The sequence below is a fragment of the Ahaetulla prasina genome, chromosome 14, assembly GCF_028640845.1.
Source record: "Ahaetulla prasina isolate Xishuangbanna chromosome 14, ASM2864084v1, whole genome shotgun sequence".
Lineage (NCBI taxonomy): Eukaryota > Metazoa > Chordata > Lepidosauria > Squamata > Colubridae > Ahaetulla > Ahaetulla prasina.
This window is the reverse complement of record NC_080552.1, coordinates 15,135,098-15,161,411: the sequence shown is the minus strand read 5'-3', so window position 1 is coordinate 15,161,411 and position 26,314 is coordinate 15,135,098. Positions and strand designations below refer to the sequence as shown.

The following is a 26,314-nucleotide window of genomic DNA, read 5'->3' as shown; positions in this document are numbered from 1 at the left end:
ATGAAGATAAATGAGGGATGAGACAAAAAGATGAAGGGCAGAGAAGGGCCAGTTGCTAAGGATGGGCTTTTTGGGACCGGAGGTCTGTATCATAATTTGCAAGGCCGTTCTGCAGTAGACATGGGATAGAGGTGACATCTAGCTCTACAAGGAGTTTGCTTTCTCTACCCATAATGTAATTTGGTCTGTTGTTGCTGCTTAGTAACTGTGTCAGGTGAGGTATTAAGCAAGTATAGCCTTGAAGCTTTGAAAAAAATCAAGAAATCAAAGAGAGAATTTTATTACAAATCAAAGAGAGAATTTTATTACAAATCAAATTTCAACAAGAAATCAGAGCGAGTTTTGAAGCAGTGATTAAGATACTGGCCTAGAAACCAGGAGAAAGTGAGTTCTAGTCTTGCCTTAGGCCAGCTGGGTGATTTTTGGGCCAATCATTGGAAGGTCATGAGTTCTAGTCCCGTTTTAGCCATGAAAGCCAGCTGGATGATTTGGGGCCTATCATCAGGAGACTGTGAGTTCTATCTAGAACTTTTAGGCAGAAAAACTGGTTGGGCGACTTTGTGCTAATCGTCAGGTGAATTCTAGTCCTGCCTTATGTATTGAAAATCAGCTGGGTGACTTTCGACTGGTCCTTCTCTCTCAGTTCAACCCACCACACGGGTTGTTGTGGGAAAAATAGGAGGATGGAAAGAATATTATGAATAGAATAGAATAACAGAGTTGGAAGGGACCTTGGAGGTCTTCTAGTCCATCCCCCTGCTTAGGCAGGAAACCCTACACCACTTCAGACAAATGGTTGTCCGATCTCTTCTTAAAAACTTCCAGTGTTGGAGCATCCACAACTTCTGGATGTTCCAACAACAAGTCGTTCCACTGATTAATTTTTCTCACTGTCAGGAAATTTCTCCTAAGTTCTAGGTTGCTTCTCTCCTTGATTAGCTTCCACCCATTGCTTCTTCTCCTGCCCTCAGGTGCTTTGGAGAATAGCTTGACTCCTTCTTTGTGGCAGCCCCTGAGATATTGGAGCACTGCTATCATGTCTCCCCTAGTCCTTCTTTTCATTAAACTAGACATACCAAGTTTCTGCAACCGTTCTTCATATGTTTTAGCCTCCAGTCCCTTCATCATCTTTGTTGCTCTTCTCTGCACTCTTTCTAGAGTCTCAGCATCTGTTTTATATCGTGGCGACCAAAACTGAATGCAGTATTCCAAATGTGGTCTTACCAAGGCCTTATAAAGTGGTATTAACATTTCACGTGATCTTGATTCTATCCCTCTGCTTATGCAGCCTAGAACTGTGTTGGCTTTTTTGGCAGCTGCTGCAACACGGCTGGCTCATATTTAAATGGTTGTCTGCTAGGACTCCCTCTCACAGTGACTACTATTGAGTAGTAACCTTGCATCTGTACTACTATGCATCTTCACCGCCTTGAGTTACTTAAAGAGTAATAAAGGCAGGATAAAAAAAAAATCAAATCAATCAATAAAGCTGTTTGAGAGAGATTTCTGAAGGCCATCACAGAAAGCGGTAAGAGAGCTGAGAAATATATCAGCAACTGGAATGACGGTGGCAGAAGAATAGCTGTTTGCTGCAACCGTTCCCCTCTTCTGGGCACGTGCCAATTTCTCAGAAATAATGTATTTAATTGAGGCATTTAACCACTATGGCTTGTTTTCTTCAGCCTCTCTGTAGCGTGTGTAAGACCAATTATTGCAATATAATGAGGCCAGAAAAACGGGATGGCTCATTTGGCTGCTGTGTGCTAAACATTGGTTTAAGCAGGGCCGGGGAGAAATAACCATGGCTTTGTAGAAGGAGACTTACTTTTCTTGGTGAAAGTCAAAAGAGTTCAATTCTGTAATTTATTTATTTTTTACAGCAAAGAATCAGGTAGTAAATGAAGGAAAAGATGGTGATTATTCTCCCCCCCTACCAAGACTCCTGGGAGCTGGTGCTGAAGGAGAAAAGACAACACTGGATTAACTAGACAAATAGGCTATGCTTTATTTGCCCTTTACGGTCTCAAGAGTTTCAGACCATGCTTCTAATAGAAAAAATGATGCAATTAGAAGACATTAGTATTACAAATGATACCGTGATAGATTTGCACAGTGGACAGGCCCATCCTGTGGTTTGCATTTTGGCTTTGCATAATGTTCTGACTTGGTCTGTGAATACACAGTGTTTTACTTTACGAATTAAGTCCCAGTATGTTGCTGGTTTGCCAACTGTAGGAGAAGAGGGGGCAGAGCTAGGGGAAGGCGGAGTACAATGAGTCATCAGCCTAGAGATGTTACGTTCTCACGAATGGGAGGAAATTTATCCTTCATGTTCCGACCTAGGCTCCTGTTCTGTCCCCGCCCCAACCACAACCAAGAAGACACGCGAGCTGACTATATTTGCCAGCAATTTATTCCTACGACAGATATCAGTTCTGGCAACAAACCTGCGATTGCCTGCCAAGTTCTCTTATCTCGCCAGAAGCCAGCGTAATTGCAGTTCATTGCTGGAGCAGCCAAGAGTTCAGAAATAAACAGAAATCCAAAAAGCCAAATTCTTAGTCTCGAAATATTGCAGCCAAAGTTTCCAAGAGTCAGTTTTTGTCTGTCACAAGAAGCTATAGAGCAGCACCTCCTGCTTTTATACCCTGTGGGGTGTGGCTCCGTGACTCAGCACTCTCTAGGCCTGCCCCACCCCTTCTTTTGTTGTTCCCTCCTCTCCTTTCTGATGGCTGGGATTTAACCAGGACTAATTGTCAGCAGCTGGGTCTTGAGGCATTGCCTGGGAGGGGGAAGTTGCGGGAGAAAGAGGCCTCATCATCTCCTCCACCTGGCCTGCCTCTGGAACCTGGAGCGGAGTCAGAGAGGAAGGTCCTGCAGAGGGAAGCCCTGTTGGCTCTTCCCCCTCACTCTCTGAGTCACTCTCTGCCAAGGGGCCAGGCTCAGGAGCCAAAGACACAACAGCTCCCTTAAAAAGCAGGAAGCAGAGTTTTGGTCCTGACAAAACCTCTTTTATTTACATGACTGTGAATTACTTTCATGCACAGTCAGCAAAGCTTGTCCAAACAGTTTTTCAAAGGAATATTTATCAACACAAACCTTATCTCGCTTGGCAAGCTGCCACGTAACTTGTTTCCAAACAGAGAATCTCTCAGAGTCACAAAAAGAACTTTCCACTCTTGAAACGACCGACTGAACGAATTGTTTCCTGCAAAAGCCCCTTCCCCGTTCGCTCCTCTTTTGTTTCCTATGGGAGGGGCCAATCACCTCCAAGGTGTGGCTTTACTCCCAAGTCGACCCTGCTTTCTGAGTTGTTCTTGTCTCCTGGCAGCTCTGCGCATGCGCACATTGGGAACGGGCTCCAGCTGTTCCTCTGCCTCACCGCTGCCTATCTCCCTCTCTGCCTCCGATGCAGAGCCCTCGTCCGAGCTTTCCCCAGCCGTCAGGACTGGCCCATGTTCCTTCCCAACCTCCTCACTGTCTGACTCTGCTGCCAGCTCCGCTGTCTGGCGGCGGGCCACCACATTTAGTTCGAGGTTGGTTCTCTCCTTGATCGGTTTCCATCTGTTGCTTCTTGTTCTGCTTTTCAGATGCTTTGGAGAAGAGATTGACTCCCTCTCCTTTGTGGCAACCCCTCAAATGCTGGAAGACTGCTATCATGTCCCCCCCCCCACCTTCTCTTTGTTAGACTAGACTTTACCCAATTCCTGGAAAATGTTCTTCGTATGTTTTAGTTGCCTTTTTTCTCTCCTAATCAGGTTTTTAAATCCTGTCGTTGTCTTTTTTTTTTTTTTTAAACGTACACCACTACTGAGAAAATCATAGTGCTGGTGAATCACGGAGTTCAGTGTTGCATATTAAGCCATAACCTGTTGTTAAGTAATTAAGGATCCCAATACACTGTAATTTAATTTTTAAGAGACGGTAGAAATATTTATTCATTTCTCATGTAAGGCACTCGGGGTTTTTAACCTGGTTGTTTTTTTCTTTTTCTTTTTTCAAAAGACAAACCAAAAAAGAATGAGCATGGTTTTAAAACTACGCTTTTTTTTTTTAATGAGCTTAGCCTTTGGACCTTTACCCCAATAAAATTAAATATTAGCACATTTCTTTTATCTCAAAGAATAAAGTAGTTGAGATCATCTTCATTACCTCCAACAAGAAATGACTAATTCTTCTTATTAGCACAGCTGCTTGCAATTACTGCAAGTTCAAGTCCCACCAGGCCCAAGGTTGACTCAGCCTTCCATCCTTTATAAGGTAGGTAAAATGAGGACCGAGATTGTTGGGGGCAATAAAAGTTGACTTTGTATATAATATACAAAAGACTATTGCTTAACACTGTGTAAGCCACTCAGAGTCTTCGGAGAAGGGCGGGATATAAATTCAAATTAAAAAAAAATTCTAAGTGAAGGTATTTCAGATTGCAGCTCTGGGCTTGCTGACCTGGGAACCAATCCCATTGTGTTCAATGAGACACCTCTGCATAAATTTAAAGTTGCAACATATTGTTGTGGTCCGCCAGCAGCCTGCAGAGCTGGCAACGGAGTCAGACAGCGATGAGGCTGAGGAAGAACATGGGCCAGTCCTGGAGGCTGGGGAAGGCCCGGATGAGGGGTGTGCGTCGGAGGCAGAGGTGGGACCAGGGCCATCAGGGAGTGATGTGCGGACTCCAGGGCCTCCAGAGGCTGACAGTAGTGAGGCAGAGGAACAGGAGGAGCCTGTTCCTAATGCACACATGAGAAAAGCTGCCAGAAGGCAAGAGCAGCTGAAGCAAAGAGGACTACTTGGGAGTAAGGCCAAGAGATGATTGGCCCCTCCCATAAGGCTTAAAAGACCAGCAACAGCGTTTGGGCTCTTTGTCGGAAAACGTTGATTCTTTTTTCTTTAAATTTACATTATTTTTCCCCCTTTGTTGGAACCTTCTTTAATAAAAAAAATTAATTGCAAAATTATGTAGGAACATGATTTCAACTGGAATTAGCTTAGCAACAAGGACACTGACATATTAAAAAAAAATATACAAGGATGTTTCACAATTTAGGAAGAGAGTAATAATGTTGGCTCAGGTAATAATGTTTATAATTGACAAACATAAGCATGAATTATGAAGTGATAATTAGATTTTTTTTAAAAAAGGAAGAAAGAACATATATAGGAAACAAATTGGCTCTTTGAAATGGAAAGCTCCTTCCCTCAGATTTTATAGGCAATTAGTTTTATAAATGTTGGCAGAGAAATGCAATTTGATAGGGGAATGGTATGTGAGCATACTGCTCTAGCTTGTTGAAACGTGAAATAGGTGATGTTTTAGTAAAACGAGGAAGGAAATGCCCTCCCTGCTACAAGAAGTAATTTGAAATAAATATTAGGCTTCTAAAGCCTGAGGAGACACAAGCCCTAAACACCAGACACTAAAAAAAATATCTCTAACTCTGGCCACCAATAATTTAATGGTTTACCGGTAGCTAAAGCAATTCCTTTAGCAGTTTTTTTTTTATTTGCATTGATATCCCGCCCTTCTTCGAAGACTGAGGGCGGCTTACACTATGTCAAGCACTAGTCTTCATCCATTTGTATATTATATACACAGTCAACTTTTATTGCCCCCAACAATCTGGGTCCTCATTTTACCTACCTTATAAAGGATGGAAGGCTGAGTCAACCTTGGGCCTGGTGGGACTCGAGCCTGCAGTAATTGCAAGCGATTTTAAATTTTAAATATTCAGAGCAATAGGTCACATTACACTTTTAAAAAGCGGATAGATAGTTTTAAAAAAACAGAAGGAACGTATTAATAATGAAGAAACATAGCCTTTAGAAAGTTCCAGTTGGTTAAGTTTGCAATAAATCGAAAGAAAGCTGAAACATTACAGATTAACAGAGTTGGAAGGGACCTTGTAGGTCATCTAGTCCAATCCCACCCCACGGCCAAGCAGGAGACCCTACATCATTTCTGACAAATGGCAGTCCAGTCTCTTCTTGAAAGCTTCCAGTGACGAAGCTCCCACAACTTCTGAAGCCAACTTCTGTTCCATGGGTTGATTGTTCTCACTGTCAGAAAATTCCTCCTTATATCCAGGTTGAATCTCTCCTTGCTCAGTTTCCATCCATTATTCCTTGTCTGGCTTTCAGGTGCCTTGGGAAATAGCTTGACCCCCTCCTCTCTGCAGCAGCTCCTGAAATATTGGAACACTTCTATCCCCTGGTCCTTCTCTTCACTAGACTAGCCATGCCCAGTTCCTGCAACCGTTCTTCTTATGTTATACTCTCCATTCCCCTAATTATCCTGGTTGCTCTTTTCTGCCATTTCTAATTTCTAGTTCTTTGAAGTAACATTTTCTTTGAAGTAACAAGTTCTCCAGGTAGAATGTGGATTCTGACAAGGACTGGTTCAAACCAATGGAAGACAAAAGGCTGTACAAAAAATTAAACTTTTGGAACTTGAAAACTCATAATAATGTACCAAAACCCCCCATACAACTGAATATGAAATTGAGCATTAGCAGAATCCTGCTAAGAGTATTATGGGATGCTATGAAATGTTACGAGGTGCATAAAGTTGCTGCTGAACGTGTGTGCCTTATCACAGATGACTTAGTGATGCTAACCAATGAAAGAAAGAACTCATCCCAAACCCAATACAGTAGGGGCCAAAATTGTGGAAACCTTTTGGGAAAAGTGTCTTTTTGATGGTTTGGGACCACTTTTTTGGGGGGAGTTTCAAGATAATCATATTCCATTGCTGGAATGGCCTGGGAATAGCCCAGACCTTAACCCAATTTAAAATTAATGGAGCCAACTAAAGAAACTTGCTAGTCAGAAGCGACCCAGCAATAAAACCCAGTTAATAGAAGCCATCATTCAATCTTGGTTTCACATTATAACAGCTGCAGAACTAAAAGACTTGGTTCACTCCATGGGAAGAGGTTGTAAGGCCGTATGTAATTCATGCTAAAGGTTACCTAACAAAGTATTAACTGACATGGTGATAATTTTTTTATATCTCATTTTTTTCTACGTGTTTCACTTTCCTTCTTTATACTGTAATTGTTACTCTAATAGCAAGTCCTTCATAAAAGTTAATTACATTCTTGATTAAATTATCTTTCCATTGATATATAGTTTTATGGTACTACTCAAAAAAAAAAAGTGGTGTTATCAGCTAGTTTTAAAAAATACACTTTTCCCAAAAGGTTTCCACAATTTTGGCCACTACTATATGTTTGAAGAGAACTATATGTTCTGTACCAGTAGTCTTCGACTTATGACTGCAACGGAGCCCAAAATTTCCACTGCTAAAAGAAGATAGTTATTAAGTGAGTTTTGCTCCATTTTTCTACCTTCCATGTCGCAGTTATTAAGTTAATCACTATCATTGTTACGTTAGTCACCCGGTTGTTAAGTGAATCTGGGCTTTTCCCCATTGACTTTGCTTGTCAGAAGGTCACAAAATGGGATCCTGGGACAAAGCAACTGTCATAAATAGGAGTCAGTTTGCCAAGCATCCAACGTAAATCACATGACCCATGGGACTCTGCAACGGTCCTAAGTGTGAAAAAATGGCCGTAAGTCACATTTTGCAATGCCGTTGTAAGTTCAACCAGTCTCTAAACCAGCGGTTCTCAACCTGTGGGTCGTGACCCCGTTGGGGGTCGAATGACGATTTGCCAGGGGTCGCCTAAGACCATCGGATATATGGGAAGTATACTTGCGAGTCAACTTAATAGGTGTCGTGTCCCACTCCTCCGCTGACGGCCGGGTCAGGGAAATCCGAATCAGGCGTGCCTCTGCAGCTCTGCCAAAGTCCTAGCAAAGTCCTCAAGGCAGGCAGGAGACCAGAAAGTGACTTCAGCAAGATATGTTCGACTTTGCCTGACTCAGAGACTGCCAGAAAACAGATCCTTTATATAGGCCATGGGGTGTGGCTCCATGACTCAGCACTTATCCAGGCCTGCCCTCCCTTCCTTCTGACGCCGCCGCCTATCAATTCTTCTGAAGCGAGGGTCACTCCAGTCGGCAGCTGTTGGTAATTGACCTCCCTCAGGCTCACATGCTGTGGGGGAGGGTGAGGGGTCTAGTTGCTCCGTTTGCCTGGGCATGGAGCGAGGGCTGGGGCCGGGAGGTGCCCCCTCCTCCTCAGCCTGTCTGGGCATGGAGCCAGGGCTGGTGCCGGGAGGCATACTAGGACATTCCTCAGCGTTCGGAAGCAGATAAGAAGACCCCGGCTGCGGTGAGAGCGGGCAAGACACAACAATAGGGGAGGAGTCTTCCGCTTTAATGCCTCCGTCCTCAAGGCAATCGCAAGCAGTTCAGATTGCTAGCCAATACGGCTTCAGGCGCGATAAATTCAAAAAAACAGTTTGCTGCTTTCCCCCCTCTTCTGCGGCTGCTGAGGCGCGCTGAGATCGCTGCAAAAATAATTTTACGGTTGGGGTCGCCACATCGTGGGGAATTGTATTAAAGGGGTCGCAGCACTATTGACTTTGTATATAATATAAAAATGGATGAAGACTATTGCTTGACATAGTGTAAGCCGCCCTGAGTCTTCGGAGAAGGGCGGGATATAAATGCAAATTAAAAAAAAAAGGTTGAGAACCACTGCTCTAAACAAATTTAAGTCAAGGACTTCCTGTAAAGTGATTCCTTACTTTTTTAATGGTCCCCTTGCCTCTTATCCATAGAAACCTCTCCTTGTTTATGCATAAATAAAAATATGTTAATCTACTTTCCCAGTTCGGATCCTATTTGGGCAAAAGCGTACTTTACGGCTAACATTGTCTCTCGCTTGTTCCGTTACAATCCCAATAGTCCTGGCAGTGGAGATATTCCCATTTATTACGACCTGAAAAACTTAACATGCTCGATAGATATCATACCTAAAGGCTGCCTCTCCGCATATCTATGTTCTTCTGGGATAAAGTTGGCTTTTTTTAAAAAATTCTTATTATTTCCACACTCGTGGGACCCAGGTGGTTGAGAAAATGATTTATAAGCCTTCAGATATGAAAGATTGAAAACCACGGCGCGAGAGTGCAGGAACCTTTCAGAGCAAGCCATGTTCATCCATAATAATTTGGAGTAGCTTTGGGCAACCGGGTTGCTGCCGAAGAGATACCGAAACTTCAACTTTGCGCATGGGTTTGACTCGGGATGAAATGCTCCCGGTTCGGACCGATCGCCTGATCCAGTAGCAACCCGGTGGCGGATGGTTCGTAGCGATCTTGGCGCAAGGCTCCGCCCACCCGCCTGGTTGTTGTTACTTCCTGGTTTTAACCAGGAAGTAATGTGTTTTGTACCCTCTGCGCATGCAGGGGTACATGCTGGAACGGATAGTTTAAAATGGTTTAAAAAGTAAAAAAAAAAAAAAGTTGTGACAATGATGCATCGCTCAGCTAATCATTGGAATTTTTTTTTCTTTTTAGACATTTTTTTACTACCGGCTCGGGTGAATAGTTAGTAAAAAAAATCTTTTAAAAAGTTTTTTAAAAAGATTCCCACGATCACAGCTGTGCCGCACGATCATCGGAGCCTTTTTTTTTTTTTTACTTTTTTAAAGCATTTTTTTTTACTACCTATTCGCCCGAGCCAAAATGCTTTTAAAAGGTAAAAAAAAAAGGCTCCGAGGAGCACAGCTGTGGCGCACAATCGTCAGAACCTGTTTTTTACGGGGATGGGGGGGTCCGTTTTTGAAAGAAAGAGAGAGAGAGAGAGAGAGAAGAAAAAGAGAAAGAAAAAGAAAGAAGGAGGGAGGGAGGAAGGAAGGAAGGAAAGAAAAAGGAGAGGAAGGAAGGACTACAAACCTGGCACTAGACACAGCTTCAGAGGATAATCCAGGGCTGGAAGGGATCTGGAGGTCATCTAGTCCCATCCTGCTCCAGCAGGACATTGTTAGTGAGTTTCTGTCTTTTGATCCCCCAAGCACATGGTTACATAGCCACACCCACCCAGTCACATCACCACCACCACCCCCAAGCCACGACCACATAACCAGTAGGAAGGAAATTTAGATCTCACCATTGGTTTGACTTTACATGCAACCACATTTAACCTTTCGGCTTGACTGCGTTGGCCACGCCTGTGTGGTGGTGCAGACTTCCTCGTTTCTTCCCCTCCGAAGAGAATCGTGTTTCTGATTCTGCCGAGTTGTTCGGGGAGATCTGTTTTGTTCAGGCTCCAAAATTAATAGCACAGACATTTGTGACGGTTGCATTTAGCAATCGGGGAATTTAAGCTGTCAAGTGAAGAGAAATTTGGGAGCACTTATACTTAACCATAAAATAATAATGATTTCCTGAATCTCAACAGTCCCGATAGAAAAGAAAACACACCAAAACCCCAATCCCTAGTAATTTGAAGTAAATTAAAGCAGATTTCTTCCATCACCAACTGCTAATTTAGGCTGTGCTTCTAATGTTAATTCTGCTTGGTATCAGTGGATTGTCAGTATTTCAGTCAATCCATCGATCAGTCAATCAGAATAGAATAGAATAGAATAGAATAGAATAGAATAGAATAGAATAGAATAGAATAGAATAGAATAGAATAGAATAGAATTTTATTGGCCAAGTGTGATTGGACACACAAGGAATTTGTCTTGGTGCATATGCTCTCAGTGTACATAAAAGAAAAGATACGTTCATCAAGGTACAACATTTACAACACAATTGATGGTCAATATATCAATATAAATCATAAGGATTGCCAGCAACAAGTTATAGTCATACAGTCATAAGTGGAAAGAGATTGGTGATGGGAACTATGAAACGATTAATAGTAGTGCAGATTCAGTAAATAGTCTGACAGTGTTGAGGGAATTATTTGTTTAGCAGAGTGATGGTCTTCGGGAAAAAACTGTTCTTGTGTCTAGTTGTTCTGGTGTGCAGTGCTCTATAGCGTCGTTTTGAGGGTAGGAGTTGAAACAGTTTATGTCCAGGATGCGAGTGATCTGCAAATATTTTCACGGCCCTCTTCTTGATTCGTGCAGTATACAGGTCCCTGCTCAAGCAGGAGACCCTATACCATCTCAGACAAGTGACTGTCCAGTCTCTTCTTAAAAACCTCCACCCACAACTTCTGAAGGCAATCTGTTCCACTGGTTAATTGTCCTCACTGTTAGGAAGTTTCTCCTTAATTCTAGGTTGCGTCTCTCCTTGATTAGTTTCCACCCATTGCTTCTTGTCCTGCGCTCTGGTGCTTTGGAAAATAAGTTGACCCGCCCCCCCCCCCACTTCTTTGTGGCAGCCCCCTCAGATGCAGGAATGCTGCTATCATGTCATCCCTACTCCTTCTTTTCTCTAGACTGGCCATATCAAGTTCCTGCAACCGTTCCTTAGATGTTTTAATCTCCAGGACTTTAATCATCTTAGTTGCTCTTCTCCGCACTTTTGTTTTTTTTTCTACCAACACCCGGTGGTAAGCTGTAAGGTGTTGTTCACGTTATGTGCAGTGGTGGGTTTCAAATTTTTTTACTACCGGTTCTGTGGGTGTGGCTTGGTGGGCATGGCATGGCTTGGTGGATGTGGCAAGGGAAGAATACGGAAAAATCTCCATTCCCTCCCCATTCCAGGGCAAGGATATTGCGAAATCCTCATTCCCTCCCCACTCCAGGGGAAGGATACTGCAAAATCTCCATTCCCTCCCCACTCCAGGGGAAGGATATTACAGAATCTCCATTCCCTCCCCACTCCAGAGGAAGGATACTGCAAAATCTCCATTCCCACCCCACTCCAGAGGAAGGATACTGCAAAATCTCCATTCCCTCCCCACTCCAGGGGAAGGATATTGTAAAATCCCCATTCCCTCCCCACTCCTGGGGGAAAGATACTGCAAAATCCCCATTCCCCCCCCCACTCCTGGGGAAAGGATATTGCAAAATCCCCATTCCCACCCCACTCTGGGGCCAGCCAGAGGTGGTATTTGCTGGTTCTCCAAACTACTCAAAATTTCCACTACCGGTTCTCCAGAACTTGTCAGAACCTGCTGGATTTCACCCTTGGGTTGGATATGTTCATGGCCTTGGGTTGTTTGTAAAAAAATAATAAAAGGCACGATTCCATCAAATGAAGTATTTTGCTAATTGTTCTGAGGAAAAATGTTGCTAGACTGGTATCCTTTTCCATTTAAGTTCTCGATCTAGTACCCTGGCTTTGGATAAAACCAATTGATCCCGTCTCTCTGTTTCTGACAGCTCTATATCAGGATAAAAGACGATGAGTGGAACGTTTATCGGAGATACACAGAATTCAGAGGGCTTCACCACAAGTTGCAGATGAGGTATCACCAAGTGCGAAGCTTTAACTTCCCGCCCAAAAAAGCCATCGGAAACAAGGTAATTGTCGGGTCCCCGAGAACCAAGAAATCAAAATGGTTTCTGAGCGGTTTCCCGTCATTGTTGCTCATCTACGGCTAGACCTCTTGCCAAACAAACTAAAGCAAACGACTTGCATTATTAAAAAGATATTTTGAGAATCTCTAGGGAGGAAACCGTGCTGTGATAGAGGAAGTATCCACTGATATGAAAGAATGGATCAATGAATCATATATATGTAATCTTCAGGAAAATAGCATTTAGGTAAGCCAAATATCACGACTGCTGTTGGAAAGAGTGCGACACTCGTATTGGAATGTAAACAAAAGGACTGTTGAGCATCAAACCAAGAAAGAGGTGCTGTGATTCTTCCAAGCATATTTTTTTAAAAAAATATTCTTCATCTATAGACAGACAAGCTAAAAGTATGCTACCATTTCCCATAAAGCATAGATTCTCGGGACTGTTAAGGAGTGTTGTGATCCGCCAGTAGCCTGCGGAGCTAGCAGCGGAGTTGGACAGTGAGGAGGTTGGGGAGGACTATGGATCAGTCCTGGAGTCAGGGAAAGGCTCGGAGGAGGGCTCTGTGTCGGAGGCAGATATGGGGTCAGGGCCATCTGGGAGCAATGCGCGGACTCCGGAGCCTCCAGAGGCGGACAGCAGAGAGGCAGAGGAACAGGAGGAGCCTGTTCTTAGTGCACACATGCGAAGAGCTGCCAGAAGGCAAGAGCAGCTGAAGCAAAAAGGACGACTTGGGAGTAAGGCCAGGAGATGATTGGCCACTCCCATAAGGCTTAAAAAAGCAGCAACGAGCTGCTGGGTTCTTTGCGGAAAAGCAACGTTGATTCCATTGCTTCTTGTCAGTATATCTTGAACTTTGTGGGGGTTTGTCTGTTTCTGTTTTTTCCTCGCCTCCATTAATTCCATCATGATTCCCCTTATCTTAATGGCTCTACTTAAGTGTTCCTGTTACTTTTGTGGCTGCTCTTGAGTTTTCCTTTCGGCTGGTGCTTCTTGCTTTTCTTAAAGGAGGAAAGGCTGGCTTGAGTCTCTTGACACTGTTTTTCTGGTGCTGTGAGGTTTCTGACACTGCCTGTTGTGTCTGCGCCCCCTGACCTGGGCTCCCTGCCAGAAGGTGACTCGGAAAGTGAGGGGGAAGGGCCATCAGGACTTACCTCTGGAGCACCAGCTTCCCTGGCTCAGCTCCAGGAGCCAGAGGCAGGCCAGGTGGAGGAGATAATGAGGCCTCCATCCCCTGACTCTTTCCCCCCCCCCAGGCCACACCTCCAGACTCGGCTGATGGCAATCAGGCCTGGCTGGACCCTAGGTTTCGTAGGCAGGGGAGGCGGGAACAACAGAAGCAGGGGTGGGGCAGGCCTAGGAAGTGCTGAGTCATGGAGCCACACCCCACAGGATATAAAAGCAGCAAGGGCTGCTATACCACTTCGTGGCAAGCAAATCAACTGCTTAACTAGAGCTGAAGTACTGTTTGCTCCTGGTTGACTCATCGGCATCAAGAGAGATAATGGAGAAACTTGACAGACGCTCGCTAGTTTGCTGCCAGAGCTGATAGTTGCCGGCTAATTAAGTCATCACTCGGACTGACGCGAGGGGGACAGAACACTGCCCTTTTGGGGTGTACGTCCCACAACCGAACCCTGGGCCTTCTCAGCAGGGTAATTTAGAATGAATTTATCAGCCCTGCTGTTCGGAATCGGGTTGTGGATATTTATGCCTTGCACGTTGCCATCAGCCGATGTCTCGAAGAGAAAAACAGCCTATTAGAACAATGCCCTCTGTGCATCTGAATATATTCTTAGCATGTGGAAAAAAAAAAAAAGGCAGCTCAAAGCTATTACATTTTCGGTCTGCTAAATCAGAGACATAAAATATCTCCAATACGGTGCATGCTTGAGTATTCAGTGGCTTTATTAAGGAAATGCCTCCTGAAAGTATTTGCTCAATATCTAAGCTTTGTTTATTTAAAACTGTAGGGTTTCCCTGACGATGGAGCTCCAGTTTGTTTTAAAATGAAAAAATACAGTGAAAAATATATATATATATATTTAAATGCCTAAAATACGGCAGTGGCATTACAATGGATGCAGGGGGTTCTACTGTTTATAAATATGTACCTGCGGGTACTCCCTTTGTTTAGTGACCCTTGGAGGTTACAACGGCGTTGAAAAAAGTGACTTAAGGACTGTTTTTATCACCCTTACAACCGTTGTAGCAACCCCCGAGGTCATGTGATCAAAATTCGGTTCCGTTCAAACTGAGGAACCTTCTTGGATGAGAAGTGACATGTCTGCAAGGGGGGGGCGAAAAAAAAAGTCCATTTGCCTTTTGAAAAAGCACCTTCGGGACAACCATGACCTGGATAGCAATAGCACTTAGACTTATATACCACTTCACACTGCTATACAGCCTTCCCTAAGCGGAGGAGGAGGGAGAGGGGGAGGAGGAGGAGGGGGAGAGGGAGGAGGGGGAGGGGAGGGGGGGAGGGGGAGGAGGACAATGACTGTGGGGTGCTTGGTGCTCTCTGAGCTTGGTTGTTTTCTTGCAGATATTTCATTATCCAACTAGGTAACATCATCAGTGCTAGAAGGGAGCCAGAAGGGGAACTAGAAAGAGTGTAGAAAAGAGCAACAAAGACGATTAGGGGACTGGAGGCTAAAACCTATGAAGAACGGTTGCAGGAACTGGGTATGTCTAGTTTAATGAAAAGAAGGACCAGGGGAGACATGATAGCAGTCTTCCAATATCTCAGGGGCTGCCCCAAAGAAGAGGGAGTCAAGCTATTCTCCAAAGCACCTGAGGGCAGGACAAGAAGCAATGGGTGGAAACTGATCAAGGAAAGGAGCAACTTAGAACTAAGGAGAAATTTCCTGACAGTTAGAACAATAAATAAGTGGAACGACTTCCTGCAGAAGTTGTGAATGGTCCAACACTGGAAATTTTTAAGAAAATGTTGGATTTTTATTTATTTATTTATTTAATCATATTTATATACCGCCCTATCTCCCGAAGGACTCGGGGCGGTTAACAGGCACTTAAAAAACATATAAATACATAAATACAACATAAAAACAATTAAAAAACTTATTCTAAAAGCCCGATAGTTAAAATTATGATTAAAAATATAAAACTAAAACCCAATTTAAAACCCATAAATTTAAAATCTAACTCAGTCCCGCGCAAATAAATAAGTGTGTTTTAAGCTCGCGGCGGAAGGTCCGAAGGTCCGGAAGCTGACGAAGTCCTGGGGGCAGTTCGTTCCAGAGGGTGGGAGCCCCCACAGAGAAGGCCCTTCCCCTGGGCATCGCCAGACGACATTGCCTCACTGACGGCACCCTGAGGAGTCCCTCTCTATGAGAGCGCACGGGTCGGTGAGAGGTATTCGGTCGCAGTAGGCGGTCCCGTAAGTAACCTGGCCCTATGCCATGGAGCGCTTTAAAGGTGGTCACCAAAACCTTGAAGCGCACCCGGAAGGCCACAGGTAGCCAGTGCAGTCTGCGCAGGATAGGTGTCATGCGGGAGCCACGAGGGGCTCCCTCTATCACCCGCGCAGCCGCATTCTGGACTAACTGCAGCCTCCGGATGCCCTTCAAGGGGAGCCCCATGTAGAGAGCATTGCAGTAATCCAGGCGAGACGTCACGAGTGCGTGAGTGACCGTGCATAGGGCATAACCAGACAGATAACCATCTGTCTGAAATGGTGTAGGGTTTCCTGCCTGGGCAGGGGGTTGGACTAGAAGGCCTCCAAGGTCCCTTCCAACTCTGTTGTTATATTATATATTAGATTAGATTAGATTTGTGGAGAGGGAGGAGGAGGAGGAGGACGACTGTGAGGTGCTTGGTGCTCTCTGACCTTGGTGTTTTTTCTTGCAGACATTCCATTACCCAACTAGGTAACATCATCAGTGCTAGAAGGGAGTGAGGTTTGCCCTGTCGGTTGTTGGTCTTCCACGAATCCACAGTTCAACCCTGAGCTTCAAATATTCTCTTCCACTGGTATCAAGATACCTTGCCTTAATTTTTTTTTTATAAGCGTCAGAAGAAAAGATTGGAACTCTGACAGACTTTTAAGATTCTCTTTTTAGAATTTACAACAATGAACTTATTCTCGTGACGTCTGTCTCCTGACTTGGGTTGCTTTGGAGGGCTGAAAAATGCCCTTGACCCTTGACTGGACAGGATCAGAATTTCAAGAGTAGCAATACATTTACTCGCCAGCAAGTTTCTGTTTCCTCCCTTCCTTGTACACTGGAGAAATGCAGTGGTGGGATTCAGCCGGTTCAGCCGAACCGGTAGTTAAATTGCTGACCTGTCCCGCCTCTCCCTGCCTCGCCACTTCCAGGAGTCCCCACAGTGCTCCATTTTTGCTCCAAGGAGGCTTCAGGACCTTCTAGGTCTAAAACGGGGGGCGGGGAGGGGCAGACAGCCCCCCCTGCGGCCCGTTTTCACTCCCAGGAGGCTGCAGAGAGGCCTGCTAGGCCCAAATTGGGGCATGGGGGGCACACTGTGCTCCCCCTCCATGGCCCATTTTTGCTCCTAGGAGGTTGAAGGGAGACCTACTAGGCCCAAACGGGGTGCAGGGAGGCGGCGTGTTCCCTCCCGTGGCCCGTTTTTGCTCCCGGGGTGTGTGCATGGCCACACCTCCTGGCCATGGCCCCGTCCACCCAGCTGTTCATTAGGGCAGAGAACCGCTTGTTAAATTATTTGAATCCCATCACTGGAGGTATGCCCCATTTTAAGATGGCTGGGACTAGTGGCTGGAAGTCATCGAATCTTCATGTCTGAACCACATTAATCGAAACATTTTTGGAGACAAAACAACTATCCCGAACATGACGTGGTGGCACCCTTCCAATTTGAAACAGTTCGGTGTACCGTCGTGCTCATTTCTAAGTCTTTTTAGAAAGGAAGAGTAGCATCGGCTTTAAGCTTCTAAAATTAACCACGGGAGTTAAGCGTTTCTACAAAAAAAAAATTGCTTAGAGATGATCTCACCAAAGGGGTTTCCAAAGAACATGCTGTGGGTTGTTTTGTTTTTTTTAATGGCATTCTGATCACAGTTCGGTTGTTCCTCGCATTATCTGTTTAATAAGAACAGGCAAACCCAGCACACAATAATAATAACAACAACAACAATAACAACAACAACAACAACAACAGAGTTGGAAGGGACCTTGGAGGTCTTCTAGTTCAACCCCCTGCCCAGGCAGGAAACCTTACACCACTTCAGACAAATGGTTATCAACATTTTCTTAAAAATTTCCAGTGTTGGAGCATTCACAACTTCTGCAGGCAAGTCATTCCACTTATTAGTTGTTCTAACTGTCAGGAAATTTCTCCTTAGTTCTAAGTTGCTTCTCTCCTTGATTAGTTTCCACCCGCTGCTTCTTGTCCTGCCCTCAGGTGCTTTGGAGAATAGCTTGACTCCCTCTTCTTTGTGGCAGCCCCTGAGATATTGGAACACTGCTATCATATCTCCCCATGTCCTTCTTTTCATTAAACTGGACATGTCCAGTTCCTGCAGCCGTTCTTCATATGTTTTAGCCTCCAGCCCCCTAATCGTCTTTGTTGCTCTTCTCTGCACTCTTTCTAGAGTCTCAACATCTTTTTTACATCGTGGCGACGATGTAAAATTCTTCCCATTCTATTGACTCGATTGCCTTATCTCCTCCAGCACAGCAAAGGCCTCAATTCTTTGGCGCTCAGCCTTTCTTATGATCCAACTTTCACAGCCATCCAATGCAACTGGGAAAACCATCACCTTGGCTAGATGCACTTTAAGCATTTTCTAGAGATTGGTATTTCTATAAGGTGCTTAAGGCTAAGTCAGAAATTATTAATGATTTAAGGACGAGATACAAAGTGCTTTGACAATGTTTGGTATCACCTTCAAGCCCAGCCAAGATGGTCAATGGGATCGTGGGAGATTTAGTCCCAAAATCTTTGGAATATAATCAGATTGCTCCCGTTGCCTGGAATCTTTGATTAAATAGAAGCCAGTTTATTTGAAGGATTATATTTTTTTCTGGAGAAGTGCTGGAGAAGACTCCTGTGAGTCCCTTGGACTGCAAGGCGATCCAACCGGTCAGTCCTAGAGGAGATCAACCCTGACTGCTCTTTAGAAGACCAGATCCTGAAGAGGAAACTCAAATCCTTTGGCCACCTAATGAGAAGGAAGGACTCACTGGAGAAGAGCCTAATGCTTGGAAGGATTGAGGGCAAAAGAAGAAGGGGACGGCAGAGATTGAGGTGGCTGAATGGAGTCACTGAAGCAGTCGGTGTGAGCTTAAATGGACTCTGGAGGATGGTAGAGGACAGGAAGGCCTGGAGGAACATTGTCTATGAGGTCACAATGGGTCGGACACGACTTCGCAACTAACAACATTAGAGTTTTATTTGTGTAAGCCATCAGACTCACAATGAGTGAGTTGGGCAGCCATATAAATTTTCTTTAAAAAAAAAAATAGAGATCCCCTGGCATCCTCCCTGTGATTTGAACCATAATTCTGACGATCCCTTATTACTGATCATAGTGTGCACATAGCTTAGGATACTGGGAGTTGTACTCCGGACATATCGGAAGAGTAGATCGCTCACACCTGGATTGGACCCCAGCCATTTCCCATCAAAAGCTTAACCACAATAATAGAATTGAGACTGATCCATCTTCAGTGATGGTAAGCTGACAATGTTTCTACCCTATTTTGTTTTAAGCACAGATTGCTGAAAAAACTGGAATGGCTTGTATGTAACATTAAGCTACAATTTGTGGTTTATTAACCATAGTAGCTGAGTGGTCCCTTCACCATGACAAGCCAGAATCAAAAACAATCCCATTATGGCTTAGCCAACCCCTTAGCATCGGCGACACAGAGAAATAATTCCATGGTAGAAGCTGATGGCCAAGTCAAGTCCTTAGCCACCCCACCCCACACCCCAATTACATTCCTCTGGCTAATAAGATTGCAAATCAGAAGCCTCTGTGTTTGCAAGTTGACCTTTTCATTCCATAATATGCAAGATTAGTTACAAGTACTGAGTTAAAGATAAAAATTCAGCTTTAATTTTAAGATATACTTTTGATATTTTTCACCCAAAGGGCATGACGTTTTAAGCCACGCAAATGAGCAGATGCTGAAGAGAAAGCCCTGTTTAATTTTACAGATACAGATTAACAGAGTTGGAAGGGATCTTCTGTTCAATGGGTGATTGCTCTCGCTGTCAGGAAATTTCTCCTTATTTCCAGGTTGAATCTCTCCATCCATTATTCCTTGTCTGGCCTTCGGGTAACCTTGGAGAATAGCTTGACCCCCTCCTCTGTGTGGCAGCCCCACAAATATTGGAAGACTGCTATGCTGTCTCCCCTGGTCCTTCTCTTCACTAGACTAGCCATGCCCAGTTCCTGCAACCATTCATCATATGTTTTAGCCTCCAGTCCCCTAATCATTTTGGTTGCTCTTCTCTGCACTCTTTCTAGAGCAGCGGTTCTCAACCTGTGGGTTGCGACCCTGTTGGGGGTCGAATGACGATTTGCCAGGGGTCGCCTAAGACCATCGGAAATATGGAAAGTATACTTGCGAGTTGAAGAATCGCGCTTCAATGGTTGACTCCACAAGCCAGCTGCAGGCTCTTCAAATCGCTAGCCGAATTCGGCTTCAGGCGCCATGAATTAAAAAAGAGAGAAATCTTTGCTCTGATGTTTCCCTCTCAAGCCAGCTGCAATCACTCCCAATCGCTAGCCTAATCTGGCTTCAGGCACGATAAACTTAATAGGGGAGGAGTCTCCGCTTTAATGCCTCTGTCCTCAAGGCAATCGCAAGCAGTTCAGATCGCTAGCCAACACGGCTTCAGGCGCGATAAATTCAAAAAAAAAAAGTTTGCCGCTTTTCCCCCCCCTTCTGCGGTTGGGGTCGCCACATTGTGGGGAATTGTATTAAAGGGGTCGCAGCACTATAAAGGTTGAGAACCACTGTTCTAGAGTCTCAACATCTTTTTTATAGTGTAGGAACCAAAACTGGATGCAGTATTCTAGATGTGGTCTTACTAAGGCTTTTTAGAATGGTATTAGTACCTCATTTGATCTTGATTGTACCCCTCTATTAATGCAGTTTAGGATTACTTTGGCTTTTGGGGCTACCGCTGCACACGGCTGGCTCATATTTAGCTGGTTGTCCACTAATACTCCAAGATCCCTCTCACAGTTACTGCTGTTAAGCCTAATTTCACCCAGTCTATATTTTCCTCCTCCTCTGCTAATATATTACATCTAATTTAGTGCCATCTGGACTTTCTCCTGCTTCCCCCACCCACCCAAGGACATGCAGAGTCACCAAGGAAGCGTATAGGGTTTCAGATCGAAGCTTGAGCAAAGCAAGGGGGGGGAGAGAGGGGGATCCCATTGGGTGAGGTATTTATAGCCTTGCTAAAAATGACCCTGCAGAACATTGCAAAGTTGGTCAATTCTTTGTGGTTACCTGAGAAGGTGAAAACAGAGGAGAGAATGTTTGCGGAGGGCAAACTGAAATAGCTTTGAAGCTCCCACTGAGCAAAAAGATTGTGGAAGGGGGAATTCCTGTGTAATTCTGCAACTTTTTATTTTTTTAGAAGATCAAGGAAGTTCGATGAACTTTGTGTTTTGAAATCTAGCTGAGTGACTTTGGGGCCCATCGTGTTCTCTCTCTCTCTGCCTAACTCACCTTATAGGCTCCCTGTTGCGGAGCAAACAGGAGAAGGAAGCTGTTTGGGATATGTTTGCCATCTTGAGTTATTTGTCAAAGTAATAAAAGCAGGGGACAGATGATCAATAGATGATAGGATAGATATCAATAGCACTTAGACTTACGGTATATACCGTTTCACAATGCTTTCCAGCCCTCTCTAAGCGGTTTACAGAGTCAGCATATTGCCCTCAACAATCTGGTGTCCTTATTTTACCCACCTCGGAAGGATGGAAGGCTGAGTCAAGATAGATAGATGATAGATAGATAGATAGATAGATAGATAGATAGATAGATAGAGTGATAGATAGATAGATAGATGATAGATAGATAGATAGATAGATAGATAGATAGATAGATAGATAGATAGATAGATAGAGTGGTAGAGTGATAGATAGAATGATAGATAGAGTGATAGAGTAATAGAGTGATAGATAGATAGTTAGAGTGATAGATAGATAGATAGATAGATAGATAGATAGATAGATAGATAGATAGAGTGATAGAGTGATAGAATGATAGAGTGATAGATAGACAGATAGATAGATAGAGTGATAGATAGATAGATAGATAGATAGATAGATAGATAGATAGATAGATAGATAGATAGATAGATGTAGATGATGGGTGATAAAAAGATGGCAAAAGAAAGAAACACAGAAAAAGAAAAAAAGAAGGAAAGGGAGAGAGGGGAAGAAAGGAAGGAAAAAAGAACGAAAGAAAGGGAGGGAGGGAGAGAGAGAGAGAAAGAGGGAGGGAGGGAGAGAGGAGGAAGGAGGGGGGAAGAGAGAAAATAGTTGACCATGACTTTGGAAATCAGGCGCATAATTTCCTGGTCTTAGCCTCTAAAAAGAAATAGCCTCCCTTTGGGGCTAGCTGCTTGTCCTATAAGTCTGAGTCACTCCACAACAATTGCTGAGGAGAATGATTGCCATCATGATTCTATGGGGAAGATGATCGAACAGCAAGGAAAATTTGCAGCAACTCATAAAAGCCTTGTGGTTAGTTGTTTCCTGTTATTCCCCAGAGAAGGGATTCATTAAGAAGATTGGTGCCGGAGCCTGGCACTTTGCAGCATGTCAAATTTCCTTTTTATTTTGTTTTCATTAAATATATATATGAAAAAAGAATTAAGGTAGGGAGCCCGAAGGCTGGGAAAAGGAGGGTCGTCTTCTCCGTTAGGAGCTTCAATTAGAATTGCTGAATAATCAAGTGGCATCTTGTGTTTTTAACATGTCCCAGAATTGTGGACCCCCGTGGCATTAGTGGCAGCCTGACACGCTCCTGAGATGCTTTTAGAAGCCCCCCCCCCCAATGTCTCTGCTCTGGCTGTTCAACAGTTGTTGGAGACCAAGTGTAATTTGCAAACACTTCTGGGGGCTGGTGGAAGTTTGATTCCGATTTGAAGATCTAAACAAGAGCAAAAAAGGGGGGGAAAAACCAGAAAAACAAGCCCACTGAGAAAGTCATTATTTCTACAGTCTACTCTCAGAAAGAAAAAAAACCCCAAATGACAGGCAGCAAGGAAACAAACTTTCTGATGGCGGCACCCTCTTCCCCATCCTCCCAAACGACATTTCTGACAATCAGTGCCCATTTCCACACACTGTTGTGGCCCACCAGTGGATCTGGCAGCAGTTTCGGACAGTGAGGAGGTTGGGGAGGAACCTGGGCCAGTCCTGGAGTCTGCGAAAGGCTCTGATGAGGGCTCTGCGATGGAGGCAGAGCGGGGGCCAGGGCCAGATGCTAGTTACCAGCTGCCTTTGGAGTCTGACATCAGTGAGGCAGACAAACAGCTGGAGCCTGTTCCCAGTGTGCGCATGTGCAGAGTTGCCAGACGAAGGGAACAGCTAAAGAACAAGGGTCGACTTGGGAGTAAGGCCACAGGTGGACGATGAATGGCCCCTCCCAGAGGGAATAAAAGAGGAGCAAAAGAGGAGGGGAGTTTGCAGGAGACAATTAGTTCGCCTAATTGATTTGTGACTCTCCGAGACTCCTTGCCAGGTTTTGAAGATATCGGCTTGGCAGTTCTCCAGGCCAGATAAGGTCTGTGACTGTAAATTCTCCCTTGAAAGATTTTGCTGAAGGTGAATGAGTGGAATTCAACTGCTTGTTTAATAAAAAGGATTTTGTCGGGACCAGGATTCTGCTTTGTGCTTTTTGGGGAAGCCGAGGTCAGAACAATGACCATAATTGGGACCGCGCCTTCTGTTGTTAAGCAAGATGGGGATGAAATCAATCACATCCAATTTTTTGCTGCTGCTGTTGTTAAGTGAATCATGTGGTTGTTAAGCGAATCCAGCTTCCCCCTCCCCCATTGGAAGCTGGTTGGGAAGTTGCAAATGGGGACCCTGGGATACTGCAACCAATGTAAAAAAAAGAGACATTTGTGACAGTCGTAAGTGCGAGGACTGGTTGTAAGTCACCCTTTTTTAAAATGATGGTTTAATGATGAAGCAGAGCAACATAGATGGTTCTGAGCAACTGAACAATAAAAGATAAAAGATTAACAGAGTTGGAAGGGACCTTGAAGGTCATCTAGTCCAACCCATGCCCAAACAGGAGATGCTACATCTGCCTCTACCTAGGATCGAACTCACAACCTCCTGATTGTGAGGCAAGAGCTCCACCTCTAGGCCACAGCAGCTGGCCACATGGAGTTGAGAGTGAAGGGTTTTTATACCTTCTTTAAGCTTTGCACTTGAGCTTCCTGTTCCTGTGCAAGAACATGTATTCTATTGGCTGTTGTAGGGCTCAGAGCTGGCTCTGTAGGTTGTCTGGGCTCCGGGGTTTGGTTGAAGTTTGGACTCTCTGAGGTGATGCAATGAAGAGACTTTGGGAAATTTCTATTGTGGCTGAGAGCTAATCCTTTGCTGGATCTTGGGGTGAGGGTATTTGTTTATGAATAGACCTATCTATCTCTTTACCTCTTAAGTGCTGCCGTCTGCCGAGGGCTATTAAGGAAGGTGGGGGCTGCTTTCTGTCTCCAAGAGCATGTTTCTCCCTTTAGGGAAATATAATATTCTGCCTTTTTTAATATTTCTCAAAATATTTCATTCTTCGTAGCACTGTCCTAACTTCCAACCATCATTAAACAAATGTTTAATGTATCGTAAGAACCCTGAAATAAGCACTTGGCCTTATTTTCTGGGAGGTCTTATTATTTTGGGGGGCCTGAAGCCAGACAGGGCTCCTCTTGCCATCTTACCTGATTTCCAGCTCTGTCTCCCTAGCCCTAACCAGAGGAAATGGCGGGGACCAGGTGTGCATGCGGTTAAATATTTTCGGGGAGAGCGTATTTTGGGGGGAGGGCATATTTTTGGAAAAACACAGCAAGTCAAAGAGCACGAGTACTGTACCAAACCAAAGCCGTTGCTTTCAGGGGAGGGCTTATTTTCGGGAGAGGGTTTATTTTCAGGGAAACACGATAAGTCGAGGACTACCTGTACTGTACCAAACCAAACCCATTGCTTTCAGGGGAGGGCTTATTTTCGGGAGAGGGTTTATTTTCAGGGAAACACGATAAGTCGAGGACTACCTGTACTGTACCAAACCAAAGCTGTTGCTTTCAGGGGAGGGCTTATTTTCGGGAGAGGGTTTATTTTCAGGGAAACACGATAAGTCGAGGACTACCTGTACTGTACCAAACCAAAGCTGTTGCTTTCAGGGGAGGGCTTATTTTCGGGAGAGGGTTTATTTTCAGGGAAACACGGTAAGTCGAGGACTACCTGTACTGTACCAAACCAAAGCCGTTGCTTTCTAAAGCGGAATCCGCTCTGTCACGTTTCCTGTTTATATTTTGATCAATGTACTTAAAGCTCCCCAAATAGCGATTTCTCGCAAGATCATTAAATGGGCCTATAAAGGTTTCCTGTTCATTGAGCAGCCATATCTCCTTGGGGAGTTTTTAAGCTGACAATAAGAAAAAAACCTGCGCACGTTTGAACAATATTGTCTACCAATCCTTATTGGCCTCTTTGGAGCAATTAACAATTTGCTGCTTCGTATGGGTTAGACCGTCGTTTCTGTTGCTATTGAAATATGTATTTAAGATATGAGGCAGATTTGTTGTGTATGTCGCAGTTTATATATTTACACCCGCACCTACAGTCCTCAGCTTAAGACCGGTTGTCCCAAAGGTGGTGGTTGCTTTTTTCAAGAGACCACTGGATTTTCTTTGTTTTTCCTTGAAGATGTTTCACTTCTCATCCAAGAAACTTCTTCAGCTCTGACTGAATGGTGGGGAATGGAAGCCGTGGTGAAATCTGATTTTTTTTTACTACTGGTTCTGTGGGCGTGGCTTGGTAGGTGAGGTGTGCTTGGTGGGCGTGGCTTGGTAGGTGAGGTGTGCTTGGTGGGCATGGCTTGGTAGGCATGGCAGGGGAAGGATACTGCAAAATCCCCATTCCCACCCCTCTCTGGGGCCAGCCAGAGGTGGTATTTGCCGGTTCTCCGAACTACTCAAAATTTCCGCTACCGGTTCTCCAGAATCTGTCAGAACCTGCTGGATTTCACCCCTGAATGGAAGGATTTATATTCCATTATATTATAACAGCCAAGGCGACGCAGTGGTTAGAGTGCCGTACTGCAGCCTACTTCACCTGACTGCTAGCTGCAGTTCGGCCGTTCAAATCTCACCAAGCTCAAGGTTGACTCAGCCTTCCATCCTTCGGAGGTGGGTAAAATGAGGACCCAGATCGTTGGGGGCATCTGGTAATAACTACTTGGGCCTAGGTCACAACACAGTCAAATAAATTGTGAGCCAGGTCTTCTACCTCTGCCGCTCCGCCAATGCAGAGACGCTCAATGTAGGGGATAGAATGGAATCTCCCCTATCTGATCGTTGTGTCAAGCTGTTCGAATCTCGCTCCCGTAAATATCTCCCTAAGGTGTTTTGGCAGCTGTAACTTCAAATAGTGTCTACTTGAAAAGTACGCTTGTATTTGCTCAGCCATTTCAAGTTACTCACCTCACTAAGGATAGCTATTTGAAATAGTTCTAAAGAAGTTTTCCAAGAGATAACTATAAAAAATTAAGGACTTCTGTAGTGGCCTCTCCTTATTCTTGGATATTATATGGAGGAAAAAGGGAGAAATGCCAGCTTGAGTCAGAATCCTCGTATCTTCATGCTAAATTCCTATAAATCTTTAACGTTCCCCATGCCAGTTTCGCATGTCACGCTAAATCCGCAGTGACATGCGTCTGTTAAAAGGAATTAGCAACCTCTCGCTTCCTAAAACCATTCCTCTCTTTGACCTGAAGAGAGAGA

At 44.4% G+C, this 26,314-nt stretch overlaps 1 protein-coding gene across 2 annotated transcripts in view; it reads left to right on the top strand.

Annotated features, from left to right (window-relative positions):
* SNX29 (sorting nexin 29) overlaps nt 1–26,314 on the top strand; it is a 179,820-nt gene that overhangs the window by 109,244 nt on the left and 44,262 nt on the right. For both annotated transcript variants that reach the window (XM_058156920.1, XM_058156919.1), the window contains exon 19: nt 12,191–12,331. In XM_058156920.1, coding sequence (XP_058012903.1) covers nt 12,191–12,331 — 141 coding nt within the window. The remainder of the gene's footprint in view (nt 1–12,190; nt 12,332–26,314) is intronic.